At 44.9% G+C, this 16,751-nt stretch overlaps 1 protein-coding gene across 1 annotated transcript in view; it reads right to left on the bottom strand.

Moving 5' to 3' along the window:
• LOC144099206 (sodium-coupled monocarboxylate transporter 1-like) overlaps positions 1 to 16,751 on the bottom strand; it is a 125,528-nt gene that overhangs the window by 74,479 nt on the left and 34,298 nt on the right. Inside the window, exon 16 of the mRNA XM_077632350.1 lies at positions 15,172 to 15,405. Within this exon, the coding sequence (XP_077488476.1) occupies positions 15,346 to 15,405 (60 nt within the window). The 3' untranslated portion in view covers positions 15,172 to 15,345. The remainder of the gene's footprint in view (positions 1 to 15,171; positions 15,406 to 16,751) is intronic.

Here is a 16,751-nt window from a genome sequence, read left to right as displayed (position 1 = left end):
GAGTAGTAGAATAATTTTTTTTGCCATGCTGTTATCAGAGAGCAGGTTTATATTAAAATCTCCACCTAAAATAACACTGAAACCTTTCTTGTTCACAAAAGTTAAAAAGAGGTCAATGAAGGAAATTAATTCTGCATTGCGGCCATCAGGAGGCCGGTAGCAAACCGCAATAATAGTGCGGTCAAACTTTAATCACACAATTTCGTAGTCGGCAGTGACACAACAGAATTATGACATAAGATCACAGCTTATACAATGTTTTACAAAAGCACAAACACCACCACCATGGCCTGTTCTGTTCATGAAGTGGAGTTGTAACCGGGCATACTAATTACTTATTTATCGCAGGAGTACCAGGTTTCTGTAATCATAAACACATCAAAAATATCTAGTTGATTAAACAAATTCTCAAGATGAGCCGTTTTGTTCAGTGCAGACCGTGCATACCCATAAAGGCAACGAAAAGATGTATTTGATAATATATCTACACATTTTACTTCATTGCCGTAAAGAGAACTTCGGGTGCTTATTACAGCCGATGACGGTTCATGTTCATGTTCAAGCAGAACGTTCTGGGGGGATTGGACTTAATATATAATGCTGCTAGCATTCATATTTATAATCGTCAGGTGCTTGACCGTGTGCGGTGTCGAGTAACTGGTGGGCTTAGTTCATTTTTTTCTAAAGGTACTTGGTCATTCTTCGCATCATTTATATTCAGTGGAATACGTTCCCTTTTTTCATAGTCCCAGACGTATCCGCGGCCGTTGATAAACAACTTGTGGAACGCTAAGGATACCTTTTCTTTCTTGTCGCGCTCTTCTTTCGCACTCGCCCAAAGGTTTTTTCTGATATCACGAATTCTAGGCGAAAAATCTTCGCCAATACAGAATCGCGTTCCTTTTAGTTCGTGACTTTTATTTAATATAGCTGTCTTTTGTCTCGAGTTAAACGTAACCCGTCGGTACTTGTTGTTCTGCGGTCTTCCTAATCTATGGATTCTTTCTATGTTTACCTGGTCGAGCCCAAGAGTGTCCTCTATAATTGTTTTATTAACAGCCTGCTCGAGGGTTTCAGTATTCTCTCCTTCTACTTCCTCTAAGCCATACACTATTAGAATCGATCGTCTGCTGCGATTTTCCAAATCGTCTATTTGTTTTTATAGACTGTCAATCATTTTATTCATGCGGGAAAATTCACTGTGGCAAGACGCTATTTAATTTTCTAACGCCGACAATGCATTTAATTTCTTATCAATCTCTGTAAGTCGCTTTTCTTTTATGTCCTTTATGTCACTGGCTATGTCCTTGAATTGTTTTGCAATGTGTTGAAGGTCAGGGCCAGGGTTAGTTTCAACGTCTCCACCTGAAAGTAGCAATTTTCCCACATACACTACAGTATCATGCACTAAACTCTGAAGCTGCGGGCACGGCAGCACTAGTAGAAAGCGGTTATCTGAACAGAAACATTTTCCGAATTGTTTCCTACCTCAGCTACATGCATCGTTGTAGGGACTACACTCTGTAAGTTGCATTTCCTCTTTTGGTGAACATTTTATTACTTGCGTAGTAAGCAATTCTGTTTTGCGTATTAATTTGCCCTCCGTTTTTGCATGCCATTAGATTCAGCGAGTCATATTTAGTTCTCTGAGGTCAGCGCATTCCTGCAAATCTATGTTACGAACAAACTAACCGCGTGCAGAGCATCCCCAGTGTTTAATTTTGTGCCCGCAAACACGCAGCAACGTATGAGAAAAATAGCCAACTTTGAATGCGTTATTGTACCACACGATTCAAGCGTGCATGAGTAGGCGTGCAGAAACCCTATTCCCACCAGAGCAATAAACACTTATAGCATGCTATCTGTGATCAGTTTGCACTTAGAAGAGTCATGATTTCAGCGCTTGTCTTGACGGAACTTTGCATCCACTCGTTCATGTTGCATCCTATGCGCTTTTTATTCGGAGCAAAGCATGGTGCTGCTAATATGAGTGTAGCACCAGGTGACACATATCGTTGTTGGAACTTGACAAGCCATTCACGACGCTCCTATCAATGATAAGATGAATAACTCTGTAGTCCTTCTAAACACCGCATATTTAGTATGGCTGGTGGATTCTCTCATTCAGCTCTCTGTTTTTTAGCATTCCTTGCAGTGATATCAGAGAAAACGAGCACTTTCACTATGAGAAGGTTTTGATCATGTAAAACAGGTTTCCCAGGTGATAATAAAAAAATTTCTGTAAAAACTATCAATAAAGAAAACCAGTACATCTTCGTGATGTGAACGCAATATTGAATATAGATTTAAGGGCATATTGTTATTATTGATGCAAAGCGTTCTAATGGTCATTCCTTCATTTTTTTATCAACCGCTGGCACGCGGCTTTATCGCATGTTTGTGATGCTAGACACGACCAGATTTAACTCGATTAATCATACGCGGAGCCGATTCTACGTTGTTCCATGCTGTTGTGCTTACTTTGTATGTTGTATCTTGAAAGTTTGTTATTAGCTTTATACTGAGCACGGCGGATAGAGGCAGGCATTCTGTTCGACAACAGCCTAGCATGGTTGTTGCTACGTCGCCGCCGAGTCATTCAGTTCAATGTGGGCGCAGGTTTGCCCAACAAACAATTTATTTTAGAAGTCCTTTCTACTAACTTTTTGACTGCTGTCACCACTACATAAAAATACATCTGGTGTGTTGTGCTTTGAAAAGGCCGTAAAACGTTAGCAGCAGTCTTTCCAGCGCTGGACAGCGCTTTTGAAACACTATTAGTGTTTTGGGGTGTTCTACTGCAATGCAGCGAGCTTAAACCTGGAATTTCGGGTGTATCACCTATAATGCAGAGTGAAAAATGAGAACATTGTCTATTGATGCTCGCGGGTTTACATGAATGACTTCCATGCTACAGAAGCGGTCCTTTTCACAATCTTCGCCAATGTCAATGTTGCCACAGCCACAGCTGTAGGAGGCCTGATAAAAGATCAATTTGTACAAAAGGTAACTCGAATGACAAAACCGCCTAAAATTTGAGTGGTCGTAATGCTGAATTGGGATTTGATTTGAAGCTTTGAATTTTCATCCCGATTTTTTGCATTGGCCTGTTTTTCTGCACGGAATTCTATGACCCTAATAAAGTGTAGAAAATATTAAAATTAGAGATTTATTCATACTGTAATTTCTTTTTTCTTCAAATACCTTTCAGCTTTTAGTATTTCGGCATTGTAATTCATTCGTAAATAATTCCTAGAAGTTGTTCCTGGAATTCCTGAAAGAAATTTCCACTTTTCAAAATTTGCTAACTTACTGCGGGAGACTAAGCTACGAGAATGGCCCATCTTCGAAGTTTGCTACTGCCAGTCGTCAATGTTGCAAAAAAGTAATATTTTCATAAACCTCACAGCCAGTGAAAGACAAACAGGCTTTGTTTCTTTTTTGTCTCCAAAAACCGCCAAGTATTTGTCATTACTTCTGTTCTGTTTCGTTCATTTAAACATTTTTTTTCACCTTGCTAAACGGCTGCATGAACACTGGGCTCTGACAAGGCCCAACATTTTTCGTTTGCCTTCAATAATTCAATGTTTATAATTAATAGATAACAAATATAACGGTTGAAATGTTTGACACAATGATCATAGAGCAAAAAAAAAAAGTTGGAAGAAATATGTATTTTGAAGGGAAAAACAAATTGTGTTGGATGTGTTATAATTTTGGAACATCAGAAAGTAAAAGGCCAAGAAAACAGCAGACTATGGAAAGTGCTGGAAAACGGCAGTGTAGATATTTGCAAGCCCCGCCGCGGTGGCTCAGTGGTTAGGGCGCTCGACTACTGATCCGGAGTTCCCGGGTTTGAACCCGACCGCGGCGGCTGCGTTTTTATGGAGGAAAAACGCTGAGGCGCCCGTGTGCTGTGCGATGTCAGTGCACGTTAAAGATCCCCAGGTGGTCGAAATTATTCCAGAGTCCTCCACTACGGCACCCCCTTCTTCCTCTCTTCTTTCACTCCCTCCTTTATGCCTTCCCTTACGGCGCGGTTCAGGCGTCCAACGATATATGAGACAGATACTGCGCCATTTCCTTTCCCCAAACACCAATTATTATTAGATATTTGCAACATTTAATTTCTCCACTTTCGTTACTTCGAACTGTATTTTAGGGCGCAAAATTACCCCGTTGCCCTAGCCACCACCACAGGACTCACGAGTTTAATGCCTTTGTCGGCACTTTCAATAGCTGATGCTGTTGCCGGCATGAGCGTTGCCGTTCTTCAGCCCCTTAGTAAAAATTTCCTTGTCACAGCTGGCGCCGGCACAAGGGGCCTTGGCCTCGCGGACTACCAGCGCACTTAAACCTGAGCCGCGAGGAACCAGTGCGTACGCCTAGTGCTCGTACGACAACCACTGGCGACATACGCTGGTCCTTAAAGGGACCCAGAAAGGGGTCTCAATAAAGGTGCGATATGCCTGGGGTGTTTAAAGGCGACGGTTCATAATTATCCCCCAGCTAGAATTATTTCAATGCGTTTTGTGGAAGCTCAGTTATATGCAGACGAAATTTGACCTTCCGCGTCTTCGCGCCTTTCCCTCTCCTCTCGCACGCCAAAAGGACGGTGCTCCTCCGCCGGCCCCACTCACTCAGCCCCTCCTTTACCGCCGCCGGCGGCGGGCGCGCGGAGTGGCCTCGGTCGCGGTAGCGCGTGACGCCCGGAAAAATTTGGCGTTGTGGACCAATGATAACCCTCGGCTGCTGACGTCATTTGCAAGAAGTGACGTCGTCTGCGAGGTTTTCGTGCGAAATCCCTGCCCCACGCGTCGCCGCGAGGTGCGAAAGCGGGAATTTTTAAAAATGTTTGTAAATTTCCTGTTCGCTTTTGAGGCCCCGTACGCGGCATGGATGCTTGGTGGCCTGTACTCTATGTAGTGAAGCATTTTAAAGCCAAGCTCAAACACCCCTTTTTGTGGCCCTTTAAGTTTCCCGTTATAGCGGATTGAGAACGCGCGAGGCCATACGCTTCTCCGTTCCCGTTAGATTTTAGGACTGTGCTCTTTGTTATGATCCTTTTCGGTGCCGAAGGTACGAGGACAACTTATAGTTCCGAAAAGTTCTCGGGCTCAGCTCTGTTATACAGTGGCTCCCATTTAAGGCCATCCAGTGGGTTTAGCACTAATATGTTTTTGTATAAAAGCGTCTGTATTCTGAAAGATGCAAATTAATGTACGTTGTTATCACTGAGTTATACGTGGTGACATATTCGTCCGTAATAAGTATTTTATTTAGCATTATGTCTGATTATTCAAAGCAGTTCCTTCTAGAGGCCCATGTGCTGTGCGATGTCAGTGCACGTTAAAGAACCCCAGGTGGTCGAAATTTCCGGAGCCCTTCACTACGGCGTCTCTCATAGCCTGTGTCGCTTTGGGACGTTAAACCACCATAAACCAAACCATCAAAGCAGTTCCTGCCGCTTTTTATGCCATCCTTTTCAAAGATTATTTCTTGTTCTTCTTTTGTGGCGTGTGTGGGACTGCTGGTTATAATGAAGGTGGGGCCGTCTAAGCAAAGGCAAAGTCATGAAATTCCCTCCTGATAGCGGCCAGTTGGGCATCTTTCTGAAACTGCACGTATCTAATCCCAACTTAAGATCGGACGCCCAGCTCCTTTTCTTCGTCACACTTGTTCATCGCTCCCTTACGGCAGACTGTCGGTACAAGTGCCGTTAAAAGAAGCCCAGAAAACGTGCGCTTGCCGCCGAAAGGTTGTGGCGTGTCGCTGCAGTTGGGCCTATCACGACTGGTTAAGCGAATCGTGCTAAAGGTTTCTCTGCGAGTGCGTTCCTTCCCTGAGACAGCAATGAATAAGCAGGACTGGGAAGGGCTGTTCTCGCTGCTTCACGAGCTCGAAATTGACCAACTGCGTTCTCTGAACGACGCGGAGCTGGCATGGGTCCCATCGCTAGAAGGAATGACGAAGTTCCGTGCGGCCGCCAAGGTAGTGAAAGCCCTGCTCCTGACTGACCCCGAAGAAGAGTACCTGCTGCGAATAGCCTGGCTTTATTGTTGGATTCTATCTTACAAAGGAGTCGAGCCGTGGCGACTGTACCAGCTTGAAGGTCCATATGCGCTGTACGACTACCGCAAGGTTCTGGAGCGTTTCGCTGAAGAGCTACGGAATCGTCGCTGTGACGTGACGCTGGAGTGGAACTTGCGCGATGGTGCTGTTTACGCCTGCTTGCTGACAAAGGACCACGTTTATGGGAGCTTAGAATATCGGCCAGTGTACATGGCGATATGGCGAGGCAAACCACTCCTAGGTGTGTGCATTCCGAAAGGTACCAGCACGCGGCGTGTGCTGGGCGCGTTGGACGTAGTCATGAACCACGGGAGTGCGAAGAGGCTGCCTGTAACTGGCGATGATCTGAATACTGCACTACGGCAAGCCACCAGACTTCTGGGTGAGTTATTCGGTGCGTAGGGAGCTGCTGTCTTGTTTCAATGGCTCTTGGGCTTTAATGAAGACAGCGCGCAGTCAACGCGATTTTCTGCTCGTGCACGAAGTGAAACCAAGGTGCACCTTGAAGAAGCATTCTGGTGCTCCGTATGACCATAAGACATCATGTATTTAAAGTAATCTTCACTTTCTGAAATGTCTCTATTCGTTGAAGTTGTGCTGCGTGCGGGAAAAGGGTTCTGTCTGAACGAAACGGAATGCAGGCTTTAGTAAAGGAATGAATGAGGCAATGGTAAGCTGTTGAAAGGTGCAGTAAAGTCAGCGGTGAAACCATTCCGTATGTTCCGTATGATAGGTGGCTATGGAAGAAATGTGTTTTCGTTATGCGCGAGTGGATTTTCTAATCATACTTAAACCTTAACTCAAGCACTATACAATTGAAATGTGTGGTACCATGAAGGCGGTGCTCATTTATTTTTATGGCCTATCATTCGCAGCATCTGCTGGCGAGTCCGGCTCTTGCGGGGTGTGCCAGGAATCCATCTCTACCGTCGAAGACCTGGAGCGACACGAGAATGAATGTGATGACAAGAAGAACGAATTTACTTATCAGTGTTCGAACTGCTCGTACACCTGCAAGTGGGGGTAAGTGCCAATGCCCTGCCTTTGTAAATGGATAGTCGCTGAAGGAAATTCTCAAAAGTGATGGGACGTAGAGCCGTAATAAATCGTATCCAAAATTCATCCTAACTCACCAGCTTGCAAATTGAGTTCAGCGTATGCTAGGGCGGCCGCCGGAGGTGGGTGGTTCCTACCAGTTTCTAGGTCTTGGATTTGAAAGAATCGGATTAAACAAAAAGATTCACTCCGAGCCTACCCAAACGCGACGCATATATATTATGAACTATGGAAATCGCCTCTACGTGTGGACCGCCTCATGCGGGCCCCTGGGGAACCATTGAGCAGGCGCTGCGAGTTTGTCGTCAGCTAAAGTGCGCCGGCTACAGCTTCTACAAGGCAAGGCGAGCTCATGGACTTGCAGTAACAGATGGAATAGCCGGCGCACCCGCCGACGACTCGCACTGGGCTTGCGCAGTAGTTTCCCAGGTACCTGCGAGAGGCGCTCCCTGGAGCTCTGGAGGCACGCAGCTGTGTTCAAGTACGAAGTGGATTACCGTCTATAGCTTGTAATCAAAGCTGTATTTTTGAACAGTAGCTCATTTCCTGCGGCAGTGGCACCTGAATTGCTTTTGTTACTATACGTTGTTATTGCATTGGACGCAATACTTACTGGGGTGACGCCTTTCTGTTGTCCAAAGAAAACATACTGACCGCGGTCCTTCTGCTCGAATCATTATCATCGAGACTACTCACTGAACTGTAAACAAAACCGGTGGCCTCATGCGCAGTATATACGCCCCATCATTGCGTCATATTCTTCACACATAAATTCGTTACCGCTGACGTCCTGGTAACTGCGAACCAGAAGCCCGTACGAGTTCTGAAACTTTCTTCTTTAGAGCAATGACAGTGACTGCTTCATTTCATCGGATACAGTAGCGGAGCAGGTAAACTGTGGAAATAAAAAGTCAGTTTGGATGTGCCTTAAGCCCCGCCGCGGTGGCTCAGTGGTTAGGGCGCTCGACTACTGATCCGAAGTTCCCGGTTTCGAACCCGACCGCGGCGGCTGCGTTTTTATGAAGGAAAAACGCTAAGGCGCCCGTGTGCTGTGCGATGTCAGTGCACGTTAAAGATCCCCAGGTGGTCGAAATTATTCCGGAGCCCTCCACTACGGCACCTCTTCTTCCTTTCTTCTTTCACTCCCTCCCTTGCCTTACGGCGCGGTTCAGGTGTCCAACGATATATGAGACAGATACTGCGCCATTTCCTTTCCCCCCAAAACCAATTATTATTATTATTATTATTATGTGCCTTAACTGCCGCTGCGATGGTTTAAACCGCAATAACACAGAGGTTTTAGTAGGTCACCATAGCCATCATAAAGAGTTGAAAATCTGAAGCAAATAATCTGATGATCAGGCTAATTACTTTTGCAGACAAGAATTATCAGCACCAATAGATGGGCTCCTTTCTGTCCAAATGAACTATCATCCTTAAAGCCGTATGTTTTACGAGGGAAGTCGTAATGAAAATTTCTATATGCCGATACCTATAATTCGATGTTTCCATATGAATTATATGCATTCAATATGGGCGTCTCTCGTAGTCTGAGTCGCTTTGGGACGTTAAACCGCCATAAACCATTATTCTTGCGGACTCGGCACAGAAAATATCTGAATTTATATATATTTCCAACAATTTCATACGAGCAGCTCATATGGAACGTTTCAGTAGGAGAGGAAACGCACCAAACACTTCCTTACGCGCGTGCCTAATCAAGTGCTATAGAAAGGAACAAATTCTGCGCATCACTCAGTGTTTCCGTAAACATCAAGAACAAGCCTCATGGAAATACGGGATCAATTTGTTTATGGATATAATTACGAAGGTTATGTGTGATAGCTCTTGTACTTTACCCGATGTAATACGCATATTTGCAATATAAAGAAGTTATTTTTCGAACATCGGAGCTGAATGGTTCTTTAGTTTGTCAGTACTCGCCAGCACGGTAAACCGTTTTTAATGAAGGGACTAGCATAAAACAATGCGTTTTTGTAGCTTCGTCAGTTGCAATGGTGCACGCATTAAGTTTTGAAACGATCTTAAATTTCAAGATGAAGTGCTCTGCGGGCATCGGATGCCCATGCTTACTTTTTTCTTTCTCCATGCTGGCATAGGTCCGAGATCACTCGTCATGAGGAGACCCACAAGAGTAAAAAGCGTGTCTGTGAAGTGTGTAAGCAAGCCTTCGATTGCAAGCAGATCTTGAAGAAACATATGGCAACCCACGGCGGGAAACAAATGTTCGAATGTTCTGGCACATCGAGCACTCCAGAAGAAGACGTGGACTCGAACCATAGTGAAAGTAGTAATGAGGAAATGCAAGATGCTTCTTTTAGGAGGGCAGCTGTTCTTTCACGTAAACGAATAGACTCCAGACATAGGACGTCACCAAGGCGGCGGTCAGCCGCCACGCCTGCACCGTATGTGACGAAGCGAGGGAGATTGCGCGGCTCCGTCTCGCTCCCGTGATTTGTGAGCGCCAACGACGAGGCGGGAACTTTCCAGAGCTTCGGACCAAAAGGGACCACCGTTTCTTTTTATGGATGACATAATAAAGAAAGGAAGAAACTTTTATTCTTTATTTCTACTTTGCAGCCGACGGTTCTGGATAGGGTTCAGAACTGCTGGCACCCTAACAGTCCTAGCCGCCGCGGTGGCTGAGTGGTTATGGCGCTCGGCTGCCGGTCCGAAAGACGCGGGTTCGATCCCGGCCGCGGCGGTCGAATTTCGATGGAGGGGAAATTCTAGAGGTCCGTGTACTGTGCGATGTCAGTGCACGTAAAAGAACCCCAGGTGGTCGAAATTTCCGGAGCCCTTCACTACGGCGTCACTAATAGCCTGAGTTGCTTTGGGACGTTAAACCCCCATAAACCGAACCAAACCTAACAGTCCTGCTGCCCACTGCTTACAAAGTAGGCCTCACAAGAAGTACAACGCCTGCAACTACTCTTAAATTGCGTCTTGAATATTTTCGAGGCTCGTTTGCGTGAAAAAAATGTCAGTGGAGACGCTGGCCTCTTGGGAACTGTTGTGATGAAGAGGACGAAGCGTTGTGCGCGCTCGCGAGATTAGTAATGAATGAGGATAGAGAATACAGAACGGCTTGTATGAGGTCGACGGCTTCGTCCGCTGTGTTCTTGTCATAGTTACGATAGCTACCATACAACAAGAACGATTACGAATAACCGCGCACGGGAATACTCCCGCATACAGTACGCGACAACGGCAGAACACGAGGGCTGACTGATAAATGATTGCGCACGCATGCGCAGCAAACAGTCAACAAGAAACGTGTGCGAGAAAGACAAGTGGCATAGTAAAAATTATCGGCAATTTCCTCTATCGCTCGAGACCAGTCTCGCACCAGCAACTGGAAGATCGCCACAATCCTATAGCATTACTAGAAATTTTTCGTTTACTGTCTAAGAAAGCAGCGGCGGATGCTTTCAGCCAATTCAAATGGTACTCCGTATCCAGGAAGAGCAATGTTCTTTCACGTCTCGTTGACAGTATAGATTGCATGTCCAGCGGAAGTTCTGAGACGCAACTGTCGTTGAACACAGCATTGTGCTGAGTTTTTTTGTCAGCGCTGCTAACGGGGTCCGCGTAGTTAGCAGTACAAATTTTCTTTAGTTCCTTTGGGAGTAAAATTGCCCGTTGACCAGGCATATTTGATGCCTCAGAAACACGATTCTGTTTCTTAAAAAATATGAGAAAATATTATGAAATATTACAGAAGTGCAATATTCTGCATTACACATACATTCTTCCTGCATTATGAGGCATTTGGATGCTGTCGTGGGTATGAGATTAACATTTCAAATTATGACAGCTACCTCTGTCTTGTGTCTATCGCGAAGGGCATGTCGATTCTACATCAAGCTGGCATTTCATGATGATTTGTGCAACCTTATTTCTTAGCCGTGCGTTTTAGTTCAGGGCACAATCGCATTATTTTCTTAGACGCTCGTAGTCCAATCTGCACTCCTAATCTTTTTTCCATTTTTCGCAGACGGCGTGACACATTGTCATTGTCGCACGGCAATTTCATGCATTTAGGTCTTCAAATTTTTCTTGCGTCTCAACTCTCATTTCTTTATGTAACTTCTTATCCATGGACATACCCTTTCTGGAGGAACCCTGGAGTGCTCGAGGCGAAATGTTTGTAAGGGCACCCTTTCGAAAACACAATGCTGGCACGACTTGACAAATCAAAAGTAAATCTAGATCTAGATAACGTTCTAGGTCCTATACACCAGCGTTTTACATTTTTTTATATAAAATGTCGCACAATACAATTTTCTATACCTTGCGTTTGGCGCATGATGACGTTAGCCTCCTATGTGCCATAAAACCCAACACAACACAACACAGGTCTCCTTCATTTTTTCAGCATTAGTTCTGCTTGGGCTTCCGTTCTCCGAGATAAGGTGAGCCCTTGGCCGTTGAAGCGGAAAGCACCTAGCAAAATGACCCAACCCGCAAAGAAGATCATGTACATCGTACGTTGCTTTTATGTTACGATCTGTAGAAGCAATAATGAGGGTAGCTGCTGACACACGCATTACTCTGCGAGGCAGCAAGCTATGAGGGCATAATTATCCGCCAGCATCAGCGCGACGAGCCATCCTTACGAGTGTGAATATCGGTGGCTGTCATGGTGACCATCTGTACGAGTGTAATCTGCGCACCGTTAAAATGAAAAGATGAAAAGTGCTGGGGCAGGTAGCACTGGAGAGGTTCCCTGCTATTTTACAACATTATCTTCGCGCCGAAGTGTCACAATTTAAAGAACGGCCATGCCTGTTTCTGAAACTCTTATTTGCATCGTAGTATGTCGCGAAGTTGGAATCTTGGGGATATTACGGTGCTCTTCTAGGCCTTAAGTACATTCTTCTTGAGATGTTTCGGTACACGCCTTGTCGCGACGGTGGCAGCAGGCCAGCGTTTGAGGACCGAATCGTTATACCGGGGTGCAAAGAAAACCAACAAATTTTTTGAAAGGAATGAGAACGCAGAATTTAAGAAGAGGTGAATTCAGAGATAGCTTCATAATGTGTGTGCTGAAATATACCTGAGAGAGTTAGTTCCACCCCCTTCAAAAAAAAAATCAAGCTGTATTTGGAGCTAACATTTTTTTTGCATTTGTTCGTTCTTGGCTCCTCGTTACGGTTGCGTCCGCATCGCGAAAAAAAAATATTTATCTCCTGTGGATGCATTGCGCTGATTTTAAAAAGTCCGTGTAACGATGCAATACAAAAGCCTTGCATTTTGGGTGAGTTGGCCCTTCATACTTATGGAAATATTTGCGTAGACACAAGACAGAACATGGACAGGACAACATTGGTTTCTAAGGGCTCGTGGCATTGACGTTTGTGTATTTCTCGTGTCTGAATTCTTTTCTCAATTGCGATAGCAAATATATTTCTAGCTTATATTTTCAAAATAAATACAGCCGTGTACAATACATTAATTCACTTTCATCGGTTCTGGATATGCCCTATTTGAGAGTGTGTCCTTTTAACGGAAAATTCTAAATTGTAGGGTTCAACGTCCCGAAGCAACGCATGGGCCATAAAGTAGTACCATAGTAGAGGGCTGCGCAATAATTAAAACTCTCTGGCTTTCTTCAAACAGACTCTGGTATCGCGCAGTGCATGCGAAATTCTGCAATTCACTTCCATTAAAACACGGCTGGTGTGGCCGGAGTAGAACCACCTACTTTCGGGTTAGTATCCGAACGTCAAAACCACTGAAGCATCGCGACGGTGACTATGCTTTTTTGGAAGCTTAGAATGGTAATTCCATAAAACATGTATTGTGAAGAGGCTACCCGCTTGTTAAGCATTTGCAGCGTTTTATTCTGTGCCCGCAAATATGCAGAAACTTATGAAAAACGCGGCCAAGTTTCTTTCAATAGCCGCGTTTGCATGAATGCGACAGAAGTCAACCCCAGTCCACTTCTTGAGGGAAAGTGCAAAAACGTCGAGGAAGAGAGCAGCGGACGAGTCAAGCTTTTTCTTTTCAAAACCTGCTCTTTCCCGCAAAAGTTGACTTAAGTCGGCTTCTGTCGGGGTTATGCAACCGAGTCTAATGCGCCATTACTATACGATTCGTCACCGTGCTTGCATAGACGCGCAGAGAGCATATTCTTCCATACCCAGAGCTGTAAACAGTTGTGGCATGAAATCTGTGAGCCGTTTGCAGTTGAGGCTTTCATCATAGCGCTTGAACTGCCAGAATGTTGCATGCGCTCGTTTTTAGTTCATCCTATGCGCTTTACATGGGGACCAGCACACGTTCCAGCTGATGTGAGCATAGCACCAGGTGACACATGTCGGTGTCGGAACTTGAGAAGCTTTTCATGACGTTCCTAGCAAAGATAAGATTAATGACGTCATAGTCCTTGTTGACACCGCAGATGTAGTATGGCTGATGGATTCTCTCTTGGAGCAATCTGTTTGGTGATAGTCTTTCCAATGATAACAGAAAAGGCGAGCTCTTTCACCATAATAAGTTTTTGATCATGTGAAAAAGCTTTTTATGACGAGGATAAACGCTGAAAGCATTTTCTGCACAAACTATAAACATTATAAATAAGTAGATCTTTTAAACGTGAGAGCAATCATAACTACCGATTTAAGAGAACAGCATGCATGTATATGCCTTGCGCTGCGAAACAAAAAATTGTAGTTGGGTAGCTGTAGATTACCCAGTACAATGTATTGGAAACATTGTTGTCCTTTGGCATGTCCTGACTGCCGTGCGGCGGCTTTAACTCAGGGAATGCCTGGCGTATCATGTATTATACAGAGCGTAAAATAGTAATTTTTATTTCTGGTTGCTCATCTGCATGACTGACTGTCATGTTAGAGAAACGGCATTTTGAAGCATTTTTATCAAAACAATGTAAACTCACCCTCCGCTAGAGAAGCTGTAAGCCTGATGAAAGATAGATTGAGGCCAATTCAGGCAATCGGGCAATTTTTTTTCTTGTATTTTGGTTGAACTGGTATGCACAAATAGATTTTTAAGAGTTTTTTTTCGCCACTGAGTTGCAAACTATACATCGGTGCTGATGCCCTGATCAGGCAAGCCAGCCTTTCCATTGAAAGAAAATAAAGAATTGATTTGAATTCAAAAAGAGATCAAACAGCAGGACTACGTAAAATTTGAAGGGTCGTAATGCTCCATTTGCAGGTGGTGGCGAAGTTTCGGAATTTTCTGCTGATTTACTGTATAGAAGATATGTGCCCAGTTTTATTGTCATCAGAAAGGGTAGAAAGTGGGAAACTCATCCTAATTTATTCATGCTGAGGTTATATTTTCTTGTCATGAATCCTAGCTTTAAACTTTTCTGCATTGCAGTCTATCATTGATTAAATCCTGGCAATTTCCTGCTTTTATCTAGCGCTCTCTGTGGCTGGACATTACAAAGTTTTAAAAGTCAGAAAATATTCGTAGGTGGCGAAAAGCCTCGAAATTTCGGTCACCCACTGGTGACGAAGTCTAAAACTTCCGTTGGGCTGCCACACTCTCGTCAGCCAGATTCATAGCGGCATTTTTTGACTCATATAATCTTGACTCGCAGCGTACTGTCCTGTTATCTGACCGGTATCAAATCTCAAGAGTGAGACGTATACTCCCGCAGCGTCACGCACTCCGCATATCACCCGGGGTACGTTGCGAAACACCGCGGCAGGTGCGCCATACCAAAATGTCAGGTATGCTGCACAGGATCTGCACAGGAAGATTTGAGATGAGGCGTTTACCTTTTGGATAAGGCTTCAGCCAAAACCTCCTTACAGAAACGCCTATTTCAGGAGACACAGGTAGAAAGGATCAACGAAATGTGGGAGACGAGTACAGATCGATTTTCATAATACTTCGAAGCTGCTTCCATCATGACAAGAATAATCAGTAAAATCAGGTTTCAGTATACATGCGTCCAAACTGGCGCAAGGTGGTTCTATGCAAAGATACTCTAAATATTCACAGCCTGATTCCCACGAAACAAAACGAGTGCTCACATCGTACCTGTGGCAATGGCTTTTCTCGTAAGGGCACTCTACTGCACCACGAAAGAATGGAGATAGTCCAGGAAAGCAGAGGTAATCTGCGCTATTTGTTGAAGTTTTTCTATTGCAACCAATTTCTTCGAGTGGCAGACAGCGGTGTGCTGACCGCACAAAGACACGAAGTAATGCGTAGCTAAGCAGGCTGTCGCTGCTGTAACGTCACGGGTCCAAGTTCTGTTTCGTCACCTTGATGCTGTGAAAAGAAAGAAGACCAAGAAGCATACTGTAGGCCACAGAGGCCAAGGCCCGCTAACGCCGTACACTAGTTAGTCATTATCATTGCAGCGCACATCACAGTTAGTCAGTATCACTGTAGCGCACAAAAAACAATGTCTTTTTTTAGTGACTTAGAATCCCAGCACATTTTAAAGTAAAGTCGATCAGAATATCTCTGTTTGTTAGGAACCTTTGCGCAGTGAATGAATTTAAAAAAAAATGAGTCCGGGTACCCTTGGCATTTGTCTGTTTTAACCCACAAGCAACTATCGTCCTCCTTAGTCGGCATTGTACGTTGCATACTAACTGTGAGCATTTTTTTAAAAATGCGGGAAATTGCAACTCTGAACGCATATAAAAACAGAAGGGCACACTGTGTAGAACATCAAAAACAGAAGAGCTGCTTCAGCAATATGGCGTCCTTTACGGAATCGAGAATTAATGCTGTGTGATATAAAATTCTTTTTCTCGTTTAGCAGGGGTGGCCAAACCAAGCTTTATATAATCTTTTTGTAGCGATAGCTACACTACGCCACCTCTTCGAGCCTTCAGCGTGGCCACCGTAGCCACCCCTTGAGCTGCGTGGCCACCTCTTGAGCTCCGTCCATGGCACCCCTTCAGCTCCGCGGCGGCGCTGTGGCTGATCACGTGGTTCTTGACGTCACCTGCCACGTGGTTGGTCAAGTGGTGCAGAACAGCTGCTGCTGCCGACGGCGTGGCGCGCCGGCGAAACCGAGCTGCAACAGCTGAGCTCATGTGCCGTGTCGAGGGGGGGGAGGGGGGAGGGGAGAGAGCGAATTTTCTTACAGGGACGAAGATAAAGCAACGTCCTGCGAAAAGGAGTTCCACACGGCCGGATGTAGCTCTCGCGTGACTACAGGTTTAACCACAGCTACACCACGGCCAATTTTTTGTGAAGAGCTGCAATATAAAGGGGGGGAAGCAATTTTTTTATTTCTTGCAACAAAGCTGACGGTAACAGTGAATACCACTCATGCGGCGATTGCTCACTGTCCTTCAGGATTGGGATGCTTCCTTTGTGAAGCAAGCACACTGCATTTCGGCTGTGTTAAGCGGCAGACATGGGAGGCGGGTACAGATGCCAGAGTTGCGAGTAACACTTGGACCCGTGAGGACCCACATACGGCTTCAGAGCCACAGTTTGGCGACCCCTGCGCTATGCAGACGGAAATTTTCTTTTTCTTTGCGTTGTAAACAACCTAGTTTTGCTGATTTTTCTCTCCACTAATGCTGTATTCTTCATGCCTTATTCCCACCTCTGTATTCCTTTCAAATCTCCTGGAAGGGAACTGATTATTTGAA

Source organism: Amblyomma americanum, chromosome 7 (genome assembly GCF_052857255.1).
Source record: "Amblyomma americanum isolate KBUSLIRL-KWMA chromosome 7, ASM5285725v1, whole genome shotgun sequence".
NCBI lineage: Eukaryota > Metazoa > Arthropoda > Arachnida > Ixodida > Ixodidae > Amblyomma > Amblyomma americanum.
Note: the sequence above shows the minus strand (reverse complement) of the source record. Positions and strands in the feature narration are given on the sequence as shown.